The sequence below is a fragment of the Somniosus microcephalus genome, unplaced genomic scaffold (assembly GCF_052327205.1).
Source record: "Somniosus microcephalus isolate GS21.2 unplaced genomic scaffold, FLI_Smic_1.0 unresolved_chr1, whole genome shotgun sequence".
NCBI classification, from domain to species: domain Eukaryota; kingdom Metazoa; phylum Chordata; class Chondrichthyes; order Squaliformes; family Somniosidae; genus Somniosus; species Somniosus microcephalus.
In genome coordinates this window covers 116,154,205-116,173,204 of record NW_028225179.1, presented here as the reverse complement: position 1 = coordinate 116,173,204, position 19,000 = coordinate 116,154,205, and the positions used below count along the sequence as shown (strand labels likewise).

The following is a 19,000-nucleotide window of genomic DNA, read 5'->3' as shown; positions in this document are numbered from 1 at the left end:
GGAGATACGATGCAGAGAGATGGTGCAGAGATATGGTGCGGAGAGACGGTGCGGAGAGACGGTGCGGAGAGATGGTGCGGAAATACGGTGCAGAGGCACGGTGCGGAGATATGGTGCAGAGATACGGTGCAGAAAGACGGTGCAGAGAGATGGTGAAGAGAGACGGTGAAGAGAGACGGTGCGGAGAGACGGTGCGGAGATACGGTGCGGAGAGACGGTGCGGAGAGACGGTGTGGAGATACGGTGCGGAGAGACGGTGCAGAGATACAGTGTGGAGATACGGTGCGGAGAGATGGTGCAGAGACACGGTGCGGAGATACGGTGCAGAGACGATGCAGAGATACAGTGCGGAGATACGGTGCAGAGAGACAGTGCGGAGATACGGTGCAGAGAGATGGTGCGGAGATATGGTGCAGAGAGACGGTGCGTAGATACAGTGCAGAGAGACGGTGTAGCGATACAGTGCTGAGATATGATGTAGAGATACGGTGCAGAGAGACGGTGCGGAGAGACGGTGCAGAGAGATGGTGCAGAGATACGGTGCAGAGACACACTGCGGAAATACGGTGCAGAGGCACAGTGCGGAGATATGGTGCAGAGATACGGTGCAGAAAGACGGTGCAGAGAGATGGTGAAGAGAGACGGTGAAGAGAGACGGTGCGGAGAGACGGTGCGGAGAGACGGTGTGGAGATACGGTGCGGAGAGACGGTGCAGAGATACAGTGTGGAGATACGGTGCGGAGAGATGGTGCAGAGACACGGTGCGGAGATACGGTGTAGCGATATGGTGCAGAGATATGGTGCGGAGATACGGTGCAGAGACGATGCAGAGATACAGTGCGGAGATACGGTGCAGAGAGACGGTGCGGAGATATTGTGCGGAGATACGGTGCGGAGATACGGTGCAGAGATACGGTGCAGAGAGATGGTGCAGAGAGACGGTGCGGAGATATGGTGCGGAGATACGCTGCAGAGTTACGGTGCAGAGAGACGGAGCAGAGATACGGTGCAGAGAGACGGTGCGGAGATATGGTGCAGAGAGACGGTGCGTAGATACAGTGCAGAGAGACGGTGTAGCGATACAGTGCTGAGATATGATGTAGAGATACGGTGCAGAGAGACGGTGCGGAGATATTGTGCGGAGATACAGTGTGGAGATACGGTGCAGAGAGATGGTGCGGAGATACGGTGCGGAGATACGGTGCGGAGATACGGTGCGGAGATACGGTGCGGAGAAACGGTGCAGAGATACGGTGCAGAGATTCGGTGCGGAGAGACGGTGCGGAGATACAGTGCGAGATACAGTGCGGAGAGACGGTGCGGAGAGACGGTGCAGAGAGATGGTGCAGAGATACGGTGCAGAGACTCACTGCGGAGATACGGTGCAGAGATACGGTGCAGAAAGACGGTGCAGAGAGACGGTGAAGAGAGACGGTGCGGAGAGACGGTGCGGAGAGACGGTGCGGAGAGACGGTGTGGAGATACGGTGCGGAGAGACGGTGCAGAGGTACAGTGCGGAGATACGGTGCGGAGAGGTGGTGTGGAGACACGGTGCGGAGAGACGGTGCGGAGAGACGGTGCAGAGATACAGTGCGGAGATACGGTGCGGAGAGATGGTGCGGAGACGGTGCAGAGATGCGGTGTAGCGAGGCAGTGCGGAGATACGGTGCAGAGAGACGGTGCGGAGAGACGGTGCAGAGATACAGTGCGGAGATACGGTGCGGAGAGATGGTGCGGAGACACGGTGCGGAGATACGGTGTAGCGATAGGGCGCAGAGACAGTGCGGAGTTACGGTGTGGAGATATGGTGCAGACACGGTGCAGAGATACGGTGCGGAGATACGGTGCAGAGAGACGGTGCGGAGATACGGTGCGGAGATACGGTGCGGAGATACGGTGCGGAGATACGGTGCGGAGAAACGGTGCAGAGATACGGTGCAGAGATTCGGTGTGGAGAGACGGTGCGGAGATACAGTGCGAGATACAGTGCGGAGAGACGGTGCGGAGAGACGGTGCAGAGAGATGGTGCAGAGATACGGTGCAGAGACACACTGCGGAAATACGGTGCAGAGGCACAGTGCGGAGATATGGTGCAGAGATACGGTGCAGAAAGACGGTGCAGAGAGATGGTGAAGAGAGACGGTGAAGAGAGACGGTGCGGAGAGACGGTGCGGAGATACGGTGCGGAGAGACGGTGCGGAGAGACGGTGTGGAGATACGGTGCGGAGAGACGGTGCAGAGATACAGTGTGGAGATACGGTGCGGAGAGATGTTGCAGAGACACGGTGCGGAGATACGGTGTAGCGATATGGTGCAGAGATACGGTGCGGAGATACGGTGCAGAGACGATGCAGAGATACAGTGCGGAGATACGGTGCAGAGAGACAGTGCGGAGATACGGTGCAGAGAGACGGTGCAGAGAGACAGTGCGGAGATACGGTGCAGAGAGACGGTGCAGAGAGACGGTGCAGAGAAACGGAGCAGAGAGACGGTGCGGAGATGCAGTGCAGAGAGACGGTGCAGAGAGACGGTGCGGAGAGACGGTGCGGAGAGACGGTGCAGAGATACAGTGCGGAGAGACGGTGCGGTGAGACAGTGCGGAGAGACGGTGCGGAGATACGGTGTAGCGATACGGTGCAGAGACGGTGCGGAGATATGGTGCAGAGACGGTGCAGAGATACGGTGCAGAGAGACGGTGCGGAGATATTGTGCGGAGATACGGTGCGGAGATACGGTGCAGAGATATGGTGCAGAGAGATGGTGCGGAGATATTGTGCGGAGATACGGTGCGGTGATACGGTGCAGAGATATGGTGCAGAGAGATGGTGCAGAGAGACGGTGCGGAGATATGGTGCGGAGATACGCTGCAGAGTTACGGTGCAGAGAGACGGAGCAGAGATACGGTGCAGAGAGACGGTGCGGAGATATGGTGCAGAGAGACGGTGCGTAGATACAGTGCAGAGAGACGGTGTAGCGATACAGTGCTGAGATATGATGTAGAGATACGGTGCAGAGAGACGGTGCGGAGATATTGTGCGGAGATACAGTGTGGAGATACGGTGCAGAGAGATGGTGCGGAAATACGATGCAGAGATACGGTGCGGAGAGACGCAGCAGAGATATGGTGCGGAGATACATTGTGGAGATGCAGTACGGAGATACGGTGTGGAGATACGGTGCAGAGAGACGTTGCAGAGATACAGTGCAGAGATACGGTGCAGAGATATGGTGCGGTGATACGATGTGGAGAGACGGTGCAGAGATATGGTGCGGCAATACGGTGCAGAGAGACGGTGAGGAGATACGGTGCAGAGAGATGGTGCGGAGATACGGTGCAGAGATACGGTGTGGAGATATGGTGCAGAAATTCCGTGCAGAGAGATGGTGCAGGTGGACAGTGCAGAGATACGGTGCGGAGATACGGTGCGGAGAGACGGTGCAGAGATACGGTGTAGCGATACGGTGCAGAGACGGTGCAGAGACGGTGCGGAGATACGGTGCGGAGATACGGTGCGGAGATACGGTGCAGATATACGGTGCAGAGAGACGGTGCAGAGAGACGGTGCAGAGATATTGTGTGGAGATATGGTGCGGAGATATGGTGCGGAGATACGGTGCAGAGATATTGTGCGGTGATACAGTGCGGAGAGACGGTGTGGAGATATGGTGTGGAGATACGGTGCAGAGAGATGGTGCAGAGATACGGTGCAAAAAGACGGTGCAGAGATATGGTGCAGAGAGATGGTGCGGAATAACGGTGCAGAGAGACGGTGTGGAGATACGGTGCAGAGATACGGCGCGGAGAGATGGTGCAGAGGGACGGTGCAGAGTGATGGTGCGGAGATACGGTGCAGAGAGACGGTGTGGAGATGCTGTGCAGAGATATGGCGCTGAGAGATGGTGCAGAGATACGGTGCAGAGTACCGGTGCAGAGAGACGGTGCAGAGATACAGTGCGGAGATACGGTGCGGAGATACGGTGCGGAGATACGGTGCGGAGATACGGTGCGGAGAAACGGTGCAGAGATACGGTGCAGAGATTCGGTGCGGAGAGACGGTGCGGAGATACAGTGCGAGATACAGTGCGGAGAGACGGTGCGGAGAGACGGTGCAGAGAGATGGTGCAGAGATACGGTGCAGAGATACGGTGCAGAGACACACTGCGGAGATACGGTGCAGAGATACGGTGCAGAAAGACGGTGCAGAGAGACGGTGAAGAGGGACGGTGCGGAGAGACGGTGCGGAGAGACGGTGCGGAGAGACGGTGCGGAGAGACGGTGTGGAGATACGGTGCGGAGAGATGGTGCAGAGGTACAGTGCGGAGATACGGTGCGGAGAGGTGGTGCGGAGACACGGTGCGGAGATACGGTGTAGCGATAGGGCGCAGAGACAGTGTGGAGTTACGGTGTGGAGGTACGGTGCAGAGACGGTGCAGAGATGCGGTGTAGAGAGGCAGTGCGGAGATACGGTGCAGAGAGACGGTGCGGAGAGACGGTGCAGAGATACAGTGCGGAGATACGGTGCGGAGAGATGGTGCGGAGACACGGTGCGGAGATACGGTGTAGCGATAGGGCGCAGAGACAGTGCGGAGTTACGGTGTGGAGATATGGTGCAGACACGGTGCAGAGATACGGTGCGGAGATACGGTGCAGAGAGACAGTGCGGAGATACGGTGCAGAGAGACGGTGCAGAGAGACGGTGCAGAGAGACGGTGCAGAGAGATGGTGCAGAGAGATGGTGTGGAGATGCAGTGCGGAGAGACGGTGCGGAGAGACGGTGCGGAGATACGGTGCGGAGAGACAGTGCAGAGATACAGTGCGGAGATACGGTGCGTTGAGACGGTGCGGAGATACGGTGTAGCGATACGGTGCAGAGACGGTGCGGAGATACGGTGCAGAGACGGTGCGGAGATACGGTGTGGAGAGACGGTGCAGAGATACGGTGCGGAGAGACGGTGCGGAGATAATATGCAGCGAGACGGTGCGGAGAGACGGTGCGGAGATACGGTGTGGAGATACGGTGCGGAGAGACGGTGCAGAGATACAGTGCGGAGATACGGTGCGGAGAGACGGTGCGGAGATACGGTGCGGAGATACGGTGCAGAGATACGGTGCAGAGTTACGGTGCAGATATATGGTGCAGAGAGACAGTGCAGAGAGACGGTGCAGAGATATTGTGCGGAGATACAGTGCGGAGAGACGGTGTGGAGATATGGGCCCAGAAATTCGAGTCGGGGGCTTGCCGCGCGTGTAAGCCCCCGATCTGCACTTACCCGACGCGCCGGCCGTTGAGCTTCAGGGACGCCTGGAATTGCTGTTTTAAAATGTTGACTCCCGGGCAGCGTCTGACATCACGCCGCCCAGGAGTGCAGCCAGCCTGTGCAACTGAGACACGCCCCTTGAGGTCTCAGTTTAATAGGACACGCCCCCAATGTTTCTCACAAGCTGCTAAGCATTTTTACATGCAAAGCAGCATTTTAAATAGGTTTTTGGTATTTTTATGAAGCTTTTGGTAACTTTTATAAACTTTTAAAAACGTTTACATTATTTTGAAGAATCTGAAGTAGTTTTAAACAGAATTAAAGCAATTTAAAGACTTTTAAAAGCCCTAAAAGAATTTTTAAAATTCCATTTATTTATTTAGCAATGTCGTCATCATACGTGTCTTCACACTGTTCCCTTTGGGGGACTGTATGAAGTGGTGGAAGGATTTATGGCCGTGATTAACGCTCATTCCGTGACCGTAACCATCTTTGAACCAGCCATTAGGGTGGTTAGTCCTATGGCGGGAGGGTTTTACGGGCTCCCACAAGCTATACAAGGAGGGGGGGCCACCCACACCCACGGACGCAAATATCCCACTGGATGTCAACCCAGAACTTAGAGCCGGAGCTCCGACTCCACTTGCCGGGACTGTCTGGAGCGGGGTTCGAAACCCTACCCCGTCTGGCCCAGCGGCGGGGATCCTACCGCTACGCCAAAGGCCCAATCCGATTAGCAACGTGAAATGGCTGGAATGAGCACAATTCACGGCATTAAAAGAACTCACAATTGAACTGATGATGACCTCAGCAATCTCCTCAACGAGGTGGCGGCGCAGCGCCTGCTCATCATTGGTAATGAGAAGTCAAAGGCGCTGCAAAAAGGACAGATGATAGCTTGGTCTTTCAAGTGGCAGCATAGGGCTCCAGTCACGGGGAGGGAAAAGGCGCAGGAAACGTATGGGTGTCACCTTTTGCACGGAGTGGGCCTTTTGCGTAGCGGTAAGCATCCCCGCCGCTGGGCCAGAAGGAGTAGGGTTTCGAACCCCGCTCCAGACAGTCCCGGCAAGTGGAGTCGGAGCTCCAACTATAAATTCTGGGTGGACATCCAGCGGGATACTTGCGTCCGCGGGTGTGGGTGCCCCCCCCCTCAGATGGGTTGTGGGAGCCCGTAAAACCCTCACGCCATAGGACTAACCACCCTAATGGCTGGTATGAAGATGGTTATGGTCACGGAAGGAGTGTTAACGTGGCCAGAAATCCTTCCACCACTTCATACAGTTCCCGAAAGGGAACAGTGTGAGGATACATACGACGATGACCGCTTGCGCAATGCACCTCCTTGGACCCTCAGTCGCAGATGCGAGGGGGCAAATCGTGCAATTGTTAAATTTTTCATTTTATTGACATGTAAAATGTTGGCCCAGTAATTCCCTTCCAAACGCGCGAGTACGGTCGGGGTACTTACGCGTCTGGCCGGAGGAAATGCCGGTTTTCAGCATGCACAGCGCATGCGGGGAAAACCAGCATTTCCTGTCCTCTGAACGAAGGGGTTCAGAGGCAGAACGCATGCGACTGTACAGGCAGCGCGTCGCAGTAAAATTCACCGCTTTCAGTCATGCTTTCAGTGAGGTCAAGTCCTTACAACTTACACATGAAAAAAGCATGAGTACAGTTGCTCCAGAGGCTGCGGAGGAAGATATTTCTTATCGTGGAGCTTCTTAAAGGCAATATTTTTGTTTGGGAAATGGAGGAAAGTTATTTTAAGAAATGCTGAGGTAAGTTTTAAAGTTTATTTTCGTTTTTTAAAACGGGTTTTCAGTACTGTAGGTAGAAGGATCAATTGTGGCTATGTGAATTGAATTTGCTGTGTTTATTAAATGTGAAAATGACTCCAACATTTTTAAGAAAGAAACTTTTCATCAGTAATATATTCTTTTAAGTAATTATGTATGTATGTCTGTATATATTCCTTTGCGTGTATGTATATATTCTTTTACTTATGTGTATGAATGTATGTATTTAATTATGACTTTCAGAGAAAGTAACTTATTGGAAGATCATAATTAAAAACATACATTCATACACATAAGTAAAGGAATATAAAACATACATACATATACGTAAAGGAATATATGCGGACATACATACATAATTACTTATTACTGATGAAAAGTTTCTTTCTTAAAAGTGCTGGAAATGTTACATTACTCATTTTAGAACACTCATTTTCACATTCCATTCACACAGCCACAATTGCTCCTTCTACCTACCGTTCTAAAAACCCGTTTAAAAAAAAAAATTTAAACTTTAAAACTTACTTAAAATTTCTTAAAATAACTTCCCTCCCTTTCCCAAACAAAAATATTGCCTTTCAGAAGCTCCACGATAAAATATATCTTCCTCCGCAGCCTTGGAACAACTTTACACATGCTTTTTTCAAGTGTAACTTGTAAGGACTTACCCTCATTGAATCCATGAATGAAATCGACGAAGTTCACTGCGCAAGCGCTGCCTGTGCAGTCGCACGCGCTGTGCCTCTGAACCCCTTCGTTCAGAAGACTGGAAATGCTGGCGTTCCCCGCATGCGCTGTGCATGCTGAACGCCGGCATTTCCACCGGCCAGGTGCGTGAGTACCCAGACCGTACTCACGCATTTGGACACGAATTTCTGGCCCATGGTGTGGAGATACAGTGCAGAGAGACGGTGCGGAGATACGGTGCAACAAGATGGTGCAGAGATATGGTGCAGAGAGATGGTGCGGAATAACGGTGCAGAGAGACGGTGTGGAGATACGGTGCAGAGATATGGCGCGGAGAGACGGTGCAGAGATACGGTGCAGAGAGATGGTGCAGAGAGACGGTGCAGAGATACGGTGCAGAGGGACGGTGCAGAGAGACGGTGCGGAGATACGGTGCAGAGAGACGGTGTGGAGATACGGTGCAGAGATACGGTGCTGAGAGATGGTGCAGAGATACGGTGCAGAGAGATGGTGCAGAGAGACGGTGCAGAGATATGGTGCAGAGATACAGTGCGGAGATACGGTGCAGAGATACGGTGCGGAGATACGGTGCGGAGATACGGTGCGGAGAAACGGTGCGGAGAGACGGTGCGGAGATACAGTGCGGAGATACAGTGCAGAGAGACGGTGCAGAGAGACGGTGCAGAGAGACGGTGCAGAGAGACGGTGCAGAGAGATGGTGCGGAGATACAGTGCAGAGATATGGTGCAGAGACACAGTGCGGAGATACGGTGCAGAGGTACGGTGCAGAAAGACGGTGCAGAGAGACGGTGAAGAGAGACGGTGCAGAGATACGGTGCAGAGAGACAGTGCAGAGGTACGGTGCAGAGATACGGTGTGAAGATATGGTACGGAGATACAGTGCAGAGAGATGGTGCGGAGATATGGTGCAGAGATACAGTGCAGAGAGATGGTGCAGAGATATGCTGCGGAGAGATGGTGCAGAGATATGGTGCGGAGTGCAGAGAGACGGTGTGAAATGATGGTGCGGTGATATGGTGCAGAGATACGGTGCAGAGGGATGGTGCAGAGCTATGGTGTGGAGAGACGGTGCAGAGAGATGGTGCGGAGATACGGTGCGGAGATATGGTGCAGAGTTACGGTGCAGAGAGACGGTGCAGAGATACGGTGCAGAGAGACGGTGCAGAGATATGGTGCAGAGATGGTGCAGAGATACGGTGCGGAGAGATGGTGCGGAGAGACGGTGCGGAGATACGGTGCAGAGAGGCGGTGCAGAGATATGGTGCGGAGATACAGTGCAGAGAGTCGGTGTAGAGATATGGTGCAGAGATACAGTCAGAGGTACAGTGCAGAGGTACGATGCAGAGGTACATTGCAGAGGTAGGGTGCAGAGATACGGTGCAGTGAAACGGTGCGGAGATACGATGCAGAGGTACACTGAGCAGAGGTACGAAGCAGAGGTACGGTTAAGTGGTATGGTGCAGGGATACGGTCAGAGATACGATGCAGAGGTACGGAGCAGAGGTATGATGCAGAGGTACGGTTAAGCGGTACGGAGCAGAGGTATGATGCAGAGGTAGGGTGCAGAGCTAATTTGCAGAGGTACTCTGAGCAGAGGTACGGTGCAGAGATACAGCTCAGAGATACGGTGCAGATGCATGGTGCAGAGGTACGGAGCAGAGATACGGTGCAGCGATACGGTGCAGAGATACGATTAAGCGGTACAGAGCAGAGGTGTCCATGAAGCTGGTGGATTCTCGTAAAAACCCAACATATTCACTGATGTCCTTTAGGGAAGGAAACCTGCCGTCATTAGTCGGTCTGGCCTATGTGTGACTCCCGTCCCACACACCAACGTGGTTAACTCATGACTTCCCTCCGAAGTGGCCCATCATCCCTTCTCAGGGCATCTAGGGGACGGGCAATGAATGCCGGCCTTGGCAGCGAAGCCCACATCCCGAGAATTAAAAAGAAAACTTGCTCAGGGTGGGAAAAAAAAGGCGAAGGTGAGTCAGAATCACAGCAAAAAACCCAGCAGGCGATAATGCAGCAGATTAGATTCCTGGTAACCGTAGGTCTTTCAAGGCTGACACAAAGAGCACAGTGTCAACTTTCCGGGGTGTTCCTGTTTTGTTTCTCTCTGCGGTGTGGGAGATATCAGCGCCCAATCTGTGCCTTGCCGTGAGACGCTGTTTGTGCATTTTTCTTTCAGGCTGATCAAAGGAGATCGTGCCTGACTCGGGTCAGTCATAACAGCCCCCCGGCCCCCCTCTGTTGCTCAGCAAGAGCCAGACAGGCGCCATCCTGCATCAGCACCGCGCTGCGTCAGAGGGGGGCGCCGTGGGCGGCACACAGCGTTCTCCATACCGCACGCCTTCTGATCCTCCTCAATCAAGCTGGTTATCTGTGAAAGCACACACGCACACAAAAGGGCTCCTGTCCCTTCCCCACACAACACCGGGCTGCTGTTAACCCAGCGGAGACCAACTCCGAGGCTCAGTGGGCCGCACTCTCGCCTCGGAGTCATGGAGGGCTTGGGCTTGAGTCCCACCCCAGAGGCTTGAACACCATTAAGTTCCTTTTTTTGAAGTGTACCGTAGGGAAACGCGGCAGCCAATTTGTGCACAGCAAGCTCCCACAAACAACAACGTGATAATGACCAGATAATCTTGGAGGGGGGGGGGAGGTGGTTTTGAGCGATGCTGGTCGAGGGATAAATATTGGCCCAGGACACCGGGGAGAACGCCCCTGCTCTTCTTCGAATAGCGGCCGTGGGAATCTTTGCTACAACTGTACAGGACGTTGGTGAGACCACACCTTGAGTACTGCGTACAGTTTTGGTCTCCTTATTTAAGGAAGGATGTATTTGCATTGGAGGCAGAGTTCAGAGACGATCAACACGGTTGATTCCTGAGATGAGGGGGTTGACTTATGAAGAAAGGTTGAGCAGGTTGGGCCTATACTTATTGGAATTTAGAAGAATGAGAGGGGATCTTATCGAAACATATAAGATACTGAGGGGGCCCGACAGGATAGATGCAGAGAGGATGTTTCCCCTCATGGGGAAATCTAGAACTCGAGGGCATAGTTTCAGAATAAAGGGTCGCCCTTTTAGAACTGAGATGAGGAGGAATTTCTTCTCTCAGAGGGTCGTAAATCTGTGGAATTCTCTGCCCCAGAGAGCCGTGGAGGCGGAGTCATTGAATATATTTACGGTGGAGATAGGCAGATTTTTGCAAGATAAGGGAGTGAAGGATTATGGGGAGTGGGCAGGGAAGTGGCTTTGAGCCCAAGATCAGTCATGATCTCATTGAATGGCGGAGCAAGCTCGAGGGGCCAAGTGGCCTATTCCTGCTCCTATTTCTTATGTTCTTTTACCTCCGCCCAAGAGGGCAGACGTGACCTCGGCTTAACGGGAAGTGTCAGCCTGGATTTTGCGCTCAAGTCTCTGCAGTGGGGCTTGAACCCACAACCGCCTGAGTCAGAGGGAGAGAGTGCTGCCCACTGAGCCACAGCTGACCCGTACTGAGCAATGAGTGTACTGGTTGCGCGTCCTGCCACATCGATATATCTGGGGACTAGAGTGTATTTCGGGTCGACCTTCTTTCACCCTCTCCCTCTATCCTTCTGATTTGTTATTTGATTGTTTTTCAGCTTGTCCTGCTCCCTCTCCCCAGCTCTGGATGGTGACAGTTCCTACCCAAGCTGCTCAGCGAAGGTGAAGCCTCTATATGTGCCACGGCAGGGAGGGCTCCGACACACAACGCCAGCTCACTGCTCACCGCCGACTAGCAGTTTCACAGCATAGCTCATGTGACAAGGGAGCGTTTTCAGCATGTCTGTCTCCCTGCCGGCAGGGAATTGAACCCTGGTCCTGCACGTGACAGGTGGGGAGACTAACCACGATACTAAACAGAAGGCCACAAGATGACTGAATGTCGGGAGCACTTTCAGATCCATTTAACACATACATGATGATTCTCATGAATGAATGCGTCATTTAAGAGGCACTGCACGGTTGGAAGTAGAACTCTTCAGACAAGCGATATAAACACAAACCGCGTCAAGTACCGACAAGCTTAGGAGGCAGTCCTGCTCTCGTATGCTTCCAAAAAAAACACTCCTGGGACACAATGATAGAGAACCCGAAACCTAACCCTATCCTGATCCCTCACCCGAACCATAACCCTATCCTGATCCCTAACCCAAACCATAACTCCAACTCTAACCCTAACCCTATCCTGATTCCTCACCCGATCCCAATATTATCCCTAACCATGATCCTAACTCTAACCCTATCCCAATCCTATCCCTAACCATAACTCTAACTCTAACTCTAACCCTAACCCTATCCTGATCCCAAACTCGAACCATAACCCTATCCTGATCCCTAACCCTAACCATAACTCTAACTCTAACCCTAACCCTATCCTGATTCCTCACCCGATCCCAATGTTATCCCTAACCATAGCCCTAACCCTAACCCTATCCCAATCCTATCCCTAACCATAACTCTAACTCTAACTCTAACCTTAACCCTATCCTGATCCCTAACCCTAACCCGAACCATAACCCTATCCTGATCCCTAACCCTAACCCTAACCATAACTCTAACTCTAACCCTAACACTATCCTGATCCCTAACCCTATCCCAATCCTATCCATAACCATAACCCTAACTCTAACTCTAACTCTATCCTGATCCCTACCAACATTACCAACGAAAGAATAATGGCAAGCAAAACAGGATAAAAAGCAATAGAAAGCAGAAGCCAAACAAAAGTAGCAGGCACCAGTGAAACAATAAAACTTTAACTCTAACTCTATCCCTAACCTGAACCCAAACCCTAACCCTAACTCTAACTCTAACCCTATCCTTATCCCTAAACCTAACCTTAATCCAAACCCTAACTCTAACTCTAACCCCATCCCTGGCCTTAAGCCAAACTCTAACCCTATCCCTAACTCTAACCCTATCCCTAACTCTAACCCTATCCCTAACTCTAACCCAAGCCCAAGCTCTAACCCTAACTCTAACTCTAATCCTATCCCTAACCCTATCCCTAACCCAAACCCTAACTCTAACTCTAACTCTAACCCTATCCCTAACCTTAACCCAAACCCTAACCCTAACTCTAACCCTATCACTAGCCCTAACCCTAACTCTAACCCTATCCCTAACCCTATCCCTAACTCTAATCCTATCCCTAACCCTAACCCTGTTGTGTATGTAATATGTGTGCTACTTTGAACCTATGGACAGGACTGCACTACTTGTAGGGCGTAGTGATACGCAGTACCACTCCTGGCCATAGGGGTATAAATAGTACTGTGGGTACTGATCTCCCCTCAGTTCCCGCCTGTGGGCATGAAGTAAAGACCTACGTGCAGTCCCTACCTCCAACCAGTAAAGACCTGTTTGAGTTATACGTTTAAGTCCTTGTGTTAATTGTTCAATACAATACACATACTTAACACTGGCGACGAGTCGGTTCGAACCCTGCGGCAGTTATTCCACGGCGGCTTCGTCCAAAGACAGGACGTTGAAGAGAGGTTTCAATCCTCAACACCCCACTCAAAACTGAAGGGCCGCACTCGGACTGAAAGGCACGGCGGCTGCAGAAGCTCAAGGTGCGAGAGCCGCGGTGCACAGCGCGGGCCAGCGATCGGGACCGAAGATAAGGGCCGCACTTGGGGGCTGAAGGGAGACGGCGTCGGGGGACGGGTGAAGACCACCAAGCGCGGGAAAACCGCCATTTTGTGGGCGGAGGACGACGGCAAGAGCGGGAAGCCGCCATCTTTGATAACAAGTAAAGAAAAGAAAATCTGAGAAATTGCAAATCTACAATGCCTAAACACGGGAATATTAGCACCTTTGATAGTGACCTCGAAGATTGGGCCATATATGTTGAAAGAGTAAAAAATTATTGTAAGGCCAATAAAATTCGTGACCAAGATAAAGCTCTAACATTATTAAATTTAATGGGTGCGAAGACATACGGGCAATTGAAACACCTGTTATCACCAGATGAACCGACGGATAAGACATTCGATGACATTGTTACTGTCCTGAAAGATCATCTAAACCCCACGCCGCTGATGCTAGCGGAACGATTTAAATTTTACGACAGAAGGCAGCTACAGCATGAAAGCAATGCTGAATATTTGCTGGAATTGCGTAAATTAGCGAAATATTGCCAGTTTGGAACGGGACTGACAGATGCACTACGAGACAAATTTGTGTGTGGTTTATTTAAACAAGATACACAAAAGCGACTGCTCGAGGAGAATGAGCTGACGCTTGAGAAGGCGGTCACTATGGCAGCAGCACACGAAGCCGCAGCGAGAGGCACGGCAGTAATGCAGCTACAGTCACCGGAGCTCAGTGCACACAAATTGGGTGTGAGTTCTGGCAAATGTTATCGTTGTGGAAAGACAACGCATGATCAGAACCAGTGTTGGTTTAAAAACCAAGAATGTAGAACTTGTGGTAGGCTTGGACATATAGCTAGAGTATGCAGGTCAGCGAAGAAGACCAGCAACAAGAAGTCACCGCAAGGGAAATACGCAAAGGTACACAAGGTGGCCGAACAGGAGTCCGATTCAGACGCAAGCAGTATTGAACTGGCTAGCTTAAGGGTACTCAACGTTGGTAAGGGTGCAGACCTCCAGACAATTTGGGTTACTCTTCAGATAGAAGGAGTCCAAGTAAAAATGGAATTGGACACTGGATCGGCATTGTCGGTCATAAATAAGAAAGATTACAGAAGGTTATTCCAACATATTCCCCTACAGGATACGGAGATTATATTGACAACCTACACGGGGCAGAGAGTGTACCCCATCGGGACAATAAAGGTTGCAGTGGCCAACAAGGGCGAAGGAAGTCAAATAATTGACTTATATGTGCTACCGGAGGGAGGTCCACCACTACTAGGCCGGGAGTGGTTTAGAAACATAAATATGGACTGGCATTCGCTAAAAGCCATAAAGAGTGAGAACTCGGTGCAGATAATCAGCCCAGACTCTAGAACTGATGATGGTAAGACCAACCCATGTGCAAAAGACAAAGTTTCAGCACAGAATTCCACTGAGCAACAACAACATAGTTTAACAGAGAATTCTGAGTCTGTCAAGTCTACTGATATGCACATTTTTGAGGGACACTGGGCTCGAACTCAACTCCATTTCAAACTACAACAGCAATTAGAACAAATGATTCGCCGTTTTGAGCAAGAGATGAATGAAATAAAAAAGTTCTTTGTTACAGAGTGGGAGAATCTGGAAAGTCAACAGAAGCAACTGATGGAGAAAATGGAGCAGGAGCACACCAACCATCTGCGCGAGGAGGCCGAACGAATCAAAGCTGATTCAGGTTCTGAAGGTGCGTGCCATAATCTGGTATCAGAAGAGTTAACGGTCAGCCAACTCCTTCATATGCTGAGGGACAAGACTCTGAAATGGGAAAAACTTGAACACGAGCTGCGATCTTCAAAGGAAAAGGGTTCGGAGCTCTCAAAAGTCATTGAGATGGCTGATGTGACGACACAGACTGAAACGACTGCAACAGAGCAGCCATTGGATGCCAAAAGTACGCTGACTCACGTCAATGTAGAACAACAGACCGCTGAAACAGCTGCTCCGGTAGAGGGATTGCATAGTCCGATCAATCAATCTCCAAAGGAAGTTGAAGTATTAAAATCACAAATGAGGTCACTAGTAAACGACTTGCTGAAAGCCCAGAAAAAGCTGGATGCAGAGGTACACATGAAGAAGTCTCTTCAGGAAAGATGTCTGGATTTGGAACAAAAGCTGGCTAACGTCCAGCTGGGTATGGAGGAAATAGACGACCCTCTCACTGGCCTAGCTCAGGACGACACCGAATATTACCATGACCTGGTGGACGACACCGAATATTACGATGTCCTGTCCTGCCCAGCTTGTAACTTCGACTCCCAAAGTGCAGAAATCATGGAGGAGCACCAAAAGTCTACGGAACATCGGGAGAAGCTGGCTCTACGACGGAAACAGGAGGAAGAGAAGGAGGAACTGCGCATGCAGCTGGCAGCTGTGGCAGCTGACAATGGAGCCCAGAGAGTCTCCAAGAAGCAGAAAAGGAAAAGTCGAAACAGAAGATGACCCATCTGAACCATTATTACCACTACCAGATCACACACGTGGTCCCTCCGAATGGAGCCAATTCAGTTCGGAAGTTCAAACTGTTAAATCCATGGAAGGACTATTGAATGAGTCACTCCAGCAACGTGAACCGACTACACCACAGAGATTGAATCTGTGAACTGTTTTCCGCAGAGACTGAATCTGTGATCTGTTTTGACATGAAGTTATCTATGTATCTATGTTATTCTGTTATGTAAACCTGAAGTTATATATGTATATATGTTATTACGTTATGTTAAATGGGGAGATGACTGTAAAGCTAAGAAGGGAGGAATGTTGTGTATGTAATATGTGTGCTACTTTGAACCTATGGACAGGACTGCACTACTTGTAGGGCGTAGTGATACGCAGTACCACTCCTGGCCATAGGGGTATAAATAGTACTGTGGGTACTGATCTCCCCTCAGTTCCCGCCTGTGGGCATGAAGTAAAGACCTACGTGCAGTCCCTACCTCCAACCAGTAAAGACCTGTTTGAGTTATACGTTTAAGTCCTTGTGTTAATTGTTCAATACAATACACATACTTAACAAACCCTAATCCTATCCCCATCCCGAACCCTATCCTTATTCCGATCCTGATACCCATCCCTAACCCTATTCTCATCCCGATCCTGATACCCATCCCTAACCTTATCCTCATCCCGATCCTGATACCCATCCCTAACCTTAACCTCATTCCGATCCTGATACCCATCCCTAACCTTAACCTCATTCCGATCCTGATACCCATCCCTAACCCTATCCTCATCCTGATCCTGATACCCATCCCAAACCCTAACCCTAACTCCTGGGAGCCCTCCTAGGACCCCAGCATAAACAACATCAACTTGCTGTGAAAAAGGATAAATAGACAATTGAGTACCTACCTCGTGGAGAGGCGACGTGAGCATAAATTGAGAGAAGAACTCCGCAGATCAGAGCAGGAGCCATGGCCATGCTGAGAGGGAACTGAGGAACCGAAGAAATGTTTACAGAGTGTTGCAATTTCCAGCTCAGATCACCTGTCCTGTTGGCTGGGAACTCCTACAAGCTGCGGAGATTGGAAGTGGAGCTTCTGTGAATGTTAACTCTTCCCTTGCTGGTTCCACTGCTGAATCAATCTTTTGCTTCCACAGCTCACAGCTCGCCCAGGAACACCAGTTAATGAATTAAAAACAATGAACAGTTCTGGTCTCCATATTACAAAAAGGATATAGAGGCACTGGAGAGGGTGCAAAAGAATATTTACTGGAATGATACCAGAAATACGAGGTTATAACATAGAAACATAGAAAATAGGAGCAGGAGTCGGCCATTTGGCCCCTCGAGCCTGCTCCGCAATTCAATATGATCATGACTGATCTTCTACCTCATCTCCACTTTCCTGCACTATCCCCATATCCCTTGATTCCCTTAATATCCAAAAATCTGAAAGGCCTGTTTCTGTGCCATATATCCTATGTACATAAGAACATAAGAAATAAGAGCAGGAGTAGGCAATTTGGACCTTCGAGCCTGCTCCGCCATTCAATAAGATCATGGCTGATCTTCTACCTCATCTCCACTTTCCTGCACTATCCCCATATCACTTGATTCCCTTAATATCCAAAAATCTATCGATCTCTGTCTTGAATATACTCAACGACTGAGCCTCCACAGCCCTCTGGGGTAGAGAATTCCAAAGATCGACCACCCTCTGAGTGAAGAAATTTCTCCTCATCTCAGTCCTAAATGTCCTTCCCCGTATCCTGAGACTGTGACCCCTCGTTCTAGAACCCCCAATCAGGAAAGATTGAACTGGCTGGGGCTCTTTTCTCTAGAAAAGAGAAGACTGAGGGGTGACCTGATAGAGGGATAAATATTGGCCCAGGACTCCCCTGCTCTTCTTGGAAATAGTGGCCGCAGGAACTTTCATGTCCACCAAGAGAGCAGACGGGGCCTCGGATTAACGCCTCATCCGAAAGACGGGACCTCCGACAGTGCCACACTCCCTCGGCGGAGAGGATGGGAAGGAAAGGGGCAGAAGCAGGGGAGTGGGACTAATTGGATCGCTCCTTCAGAAGGGGGTAATTTGAACCTAACTCACCGGGCGAGGATCGCACGGGATCGGGGCGGGGGGGGGGAACAGCGATTTTACACCCCGCCCGTTATCACTCTTCACTAACTTCAACGTGGGGTAACATCGCGCCCGATCCCGTCAGCTTCCCGACGGGCGGCTTAGGTTAAAACTATCCCCAAAGAGCCGGCACAAAATGTTTGGCCGAATGGCCTCCTTCTGTGCTGTGTGATCCTCTGAGCGGCCACATCGCACACCTGTTGACAGAGAAATGCTGCAACATCACAGACAGGTCTTCGACAAGGCAGGACACGGGGCAAGCTTCCTACAGACATCACTTTCAAACCTTTTTTATTCACGGGCCTTGTGTTGGGACAATTGTCCAAAAATACACACATGCAAATAACGCCCTCTACATACACTGTTAAGCCTCTGCAGGAGAAGGCTCCACAGCCCCCTGCTACACCAACGTTAATACCCTGGCTTTCTGTGTGAGCTCCCCCAAGCATTAAATATTTGAAGATCAGGCATGTAGACCTGTTACTGTCAGCGTTTGTTTATTTGCCAACTTTTCAAATTCCACAATGAATTTCTTTGTTTTAAGGATGTCCTTAACTACTGAAATAAAATGTAAACTATGCAGAGCAGGCAACAGCACGAAGCAGGAAGAGTTATTTCCCAAGCTGATTGTTTTTAAGTAGGTTGTTGGCGAGCTATGTGGTCATTGTTGGTGCTGCTAAGTCTGAGCCCTGAACTCAAACTCTGTCGACATTTCTACATTCCCCCTCCGCCTCCCACTTGCAAAGTCTCCTCAAAATCTTTCCTCCCATCTTGGTGTCGGCTAACACTCCCTGCCTCCATCCCCCCCTTCCCTCCCTCGCTCCTTACTGCTGCTCCCTGTCTGTATACCCCCAACCTGCCCCCACCCCAACCCTTTGGCTTCCCTCTGAAGCACGTTCTCTATTGCCACTTGCTGCCCCAGCCAGGAATTTCCTCTGGATTTCTCCCAGTCCGCCGCCGTAACCTCATTGTAACCTACGC

The 19,000-nt window shown here is 50.8% G+C and overlaps 1 protein-coding gene across 1 annotated transcript in view; it reads right to left on the bottom strand.

The window, feature by feature from the left end:
* LOC147095734 (CD166 antigen-like) overlaps positions 1 to 16,921 on the bottom strand; it is an 86,702-nt gene extending 69,781 nt beyond the window's left edge. Inside the window, exon 1 of the mRNA XM_085974782.1 lies at positions 16,791 to 16,921. Coding sequence (XP_085830908.1) covers positions 16,791 to 16,860 — 70 coding nt within the window. The 5' untranslated portion in view covers positions 16,861 to 16,921. The remainder of the gene's footprint in view (positions 1 to 16,790) is intronic.
* Between the last annotated feature and the right edge of the window lie 2,079 nt (positions 16,922 to 19,000).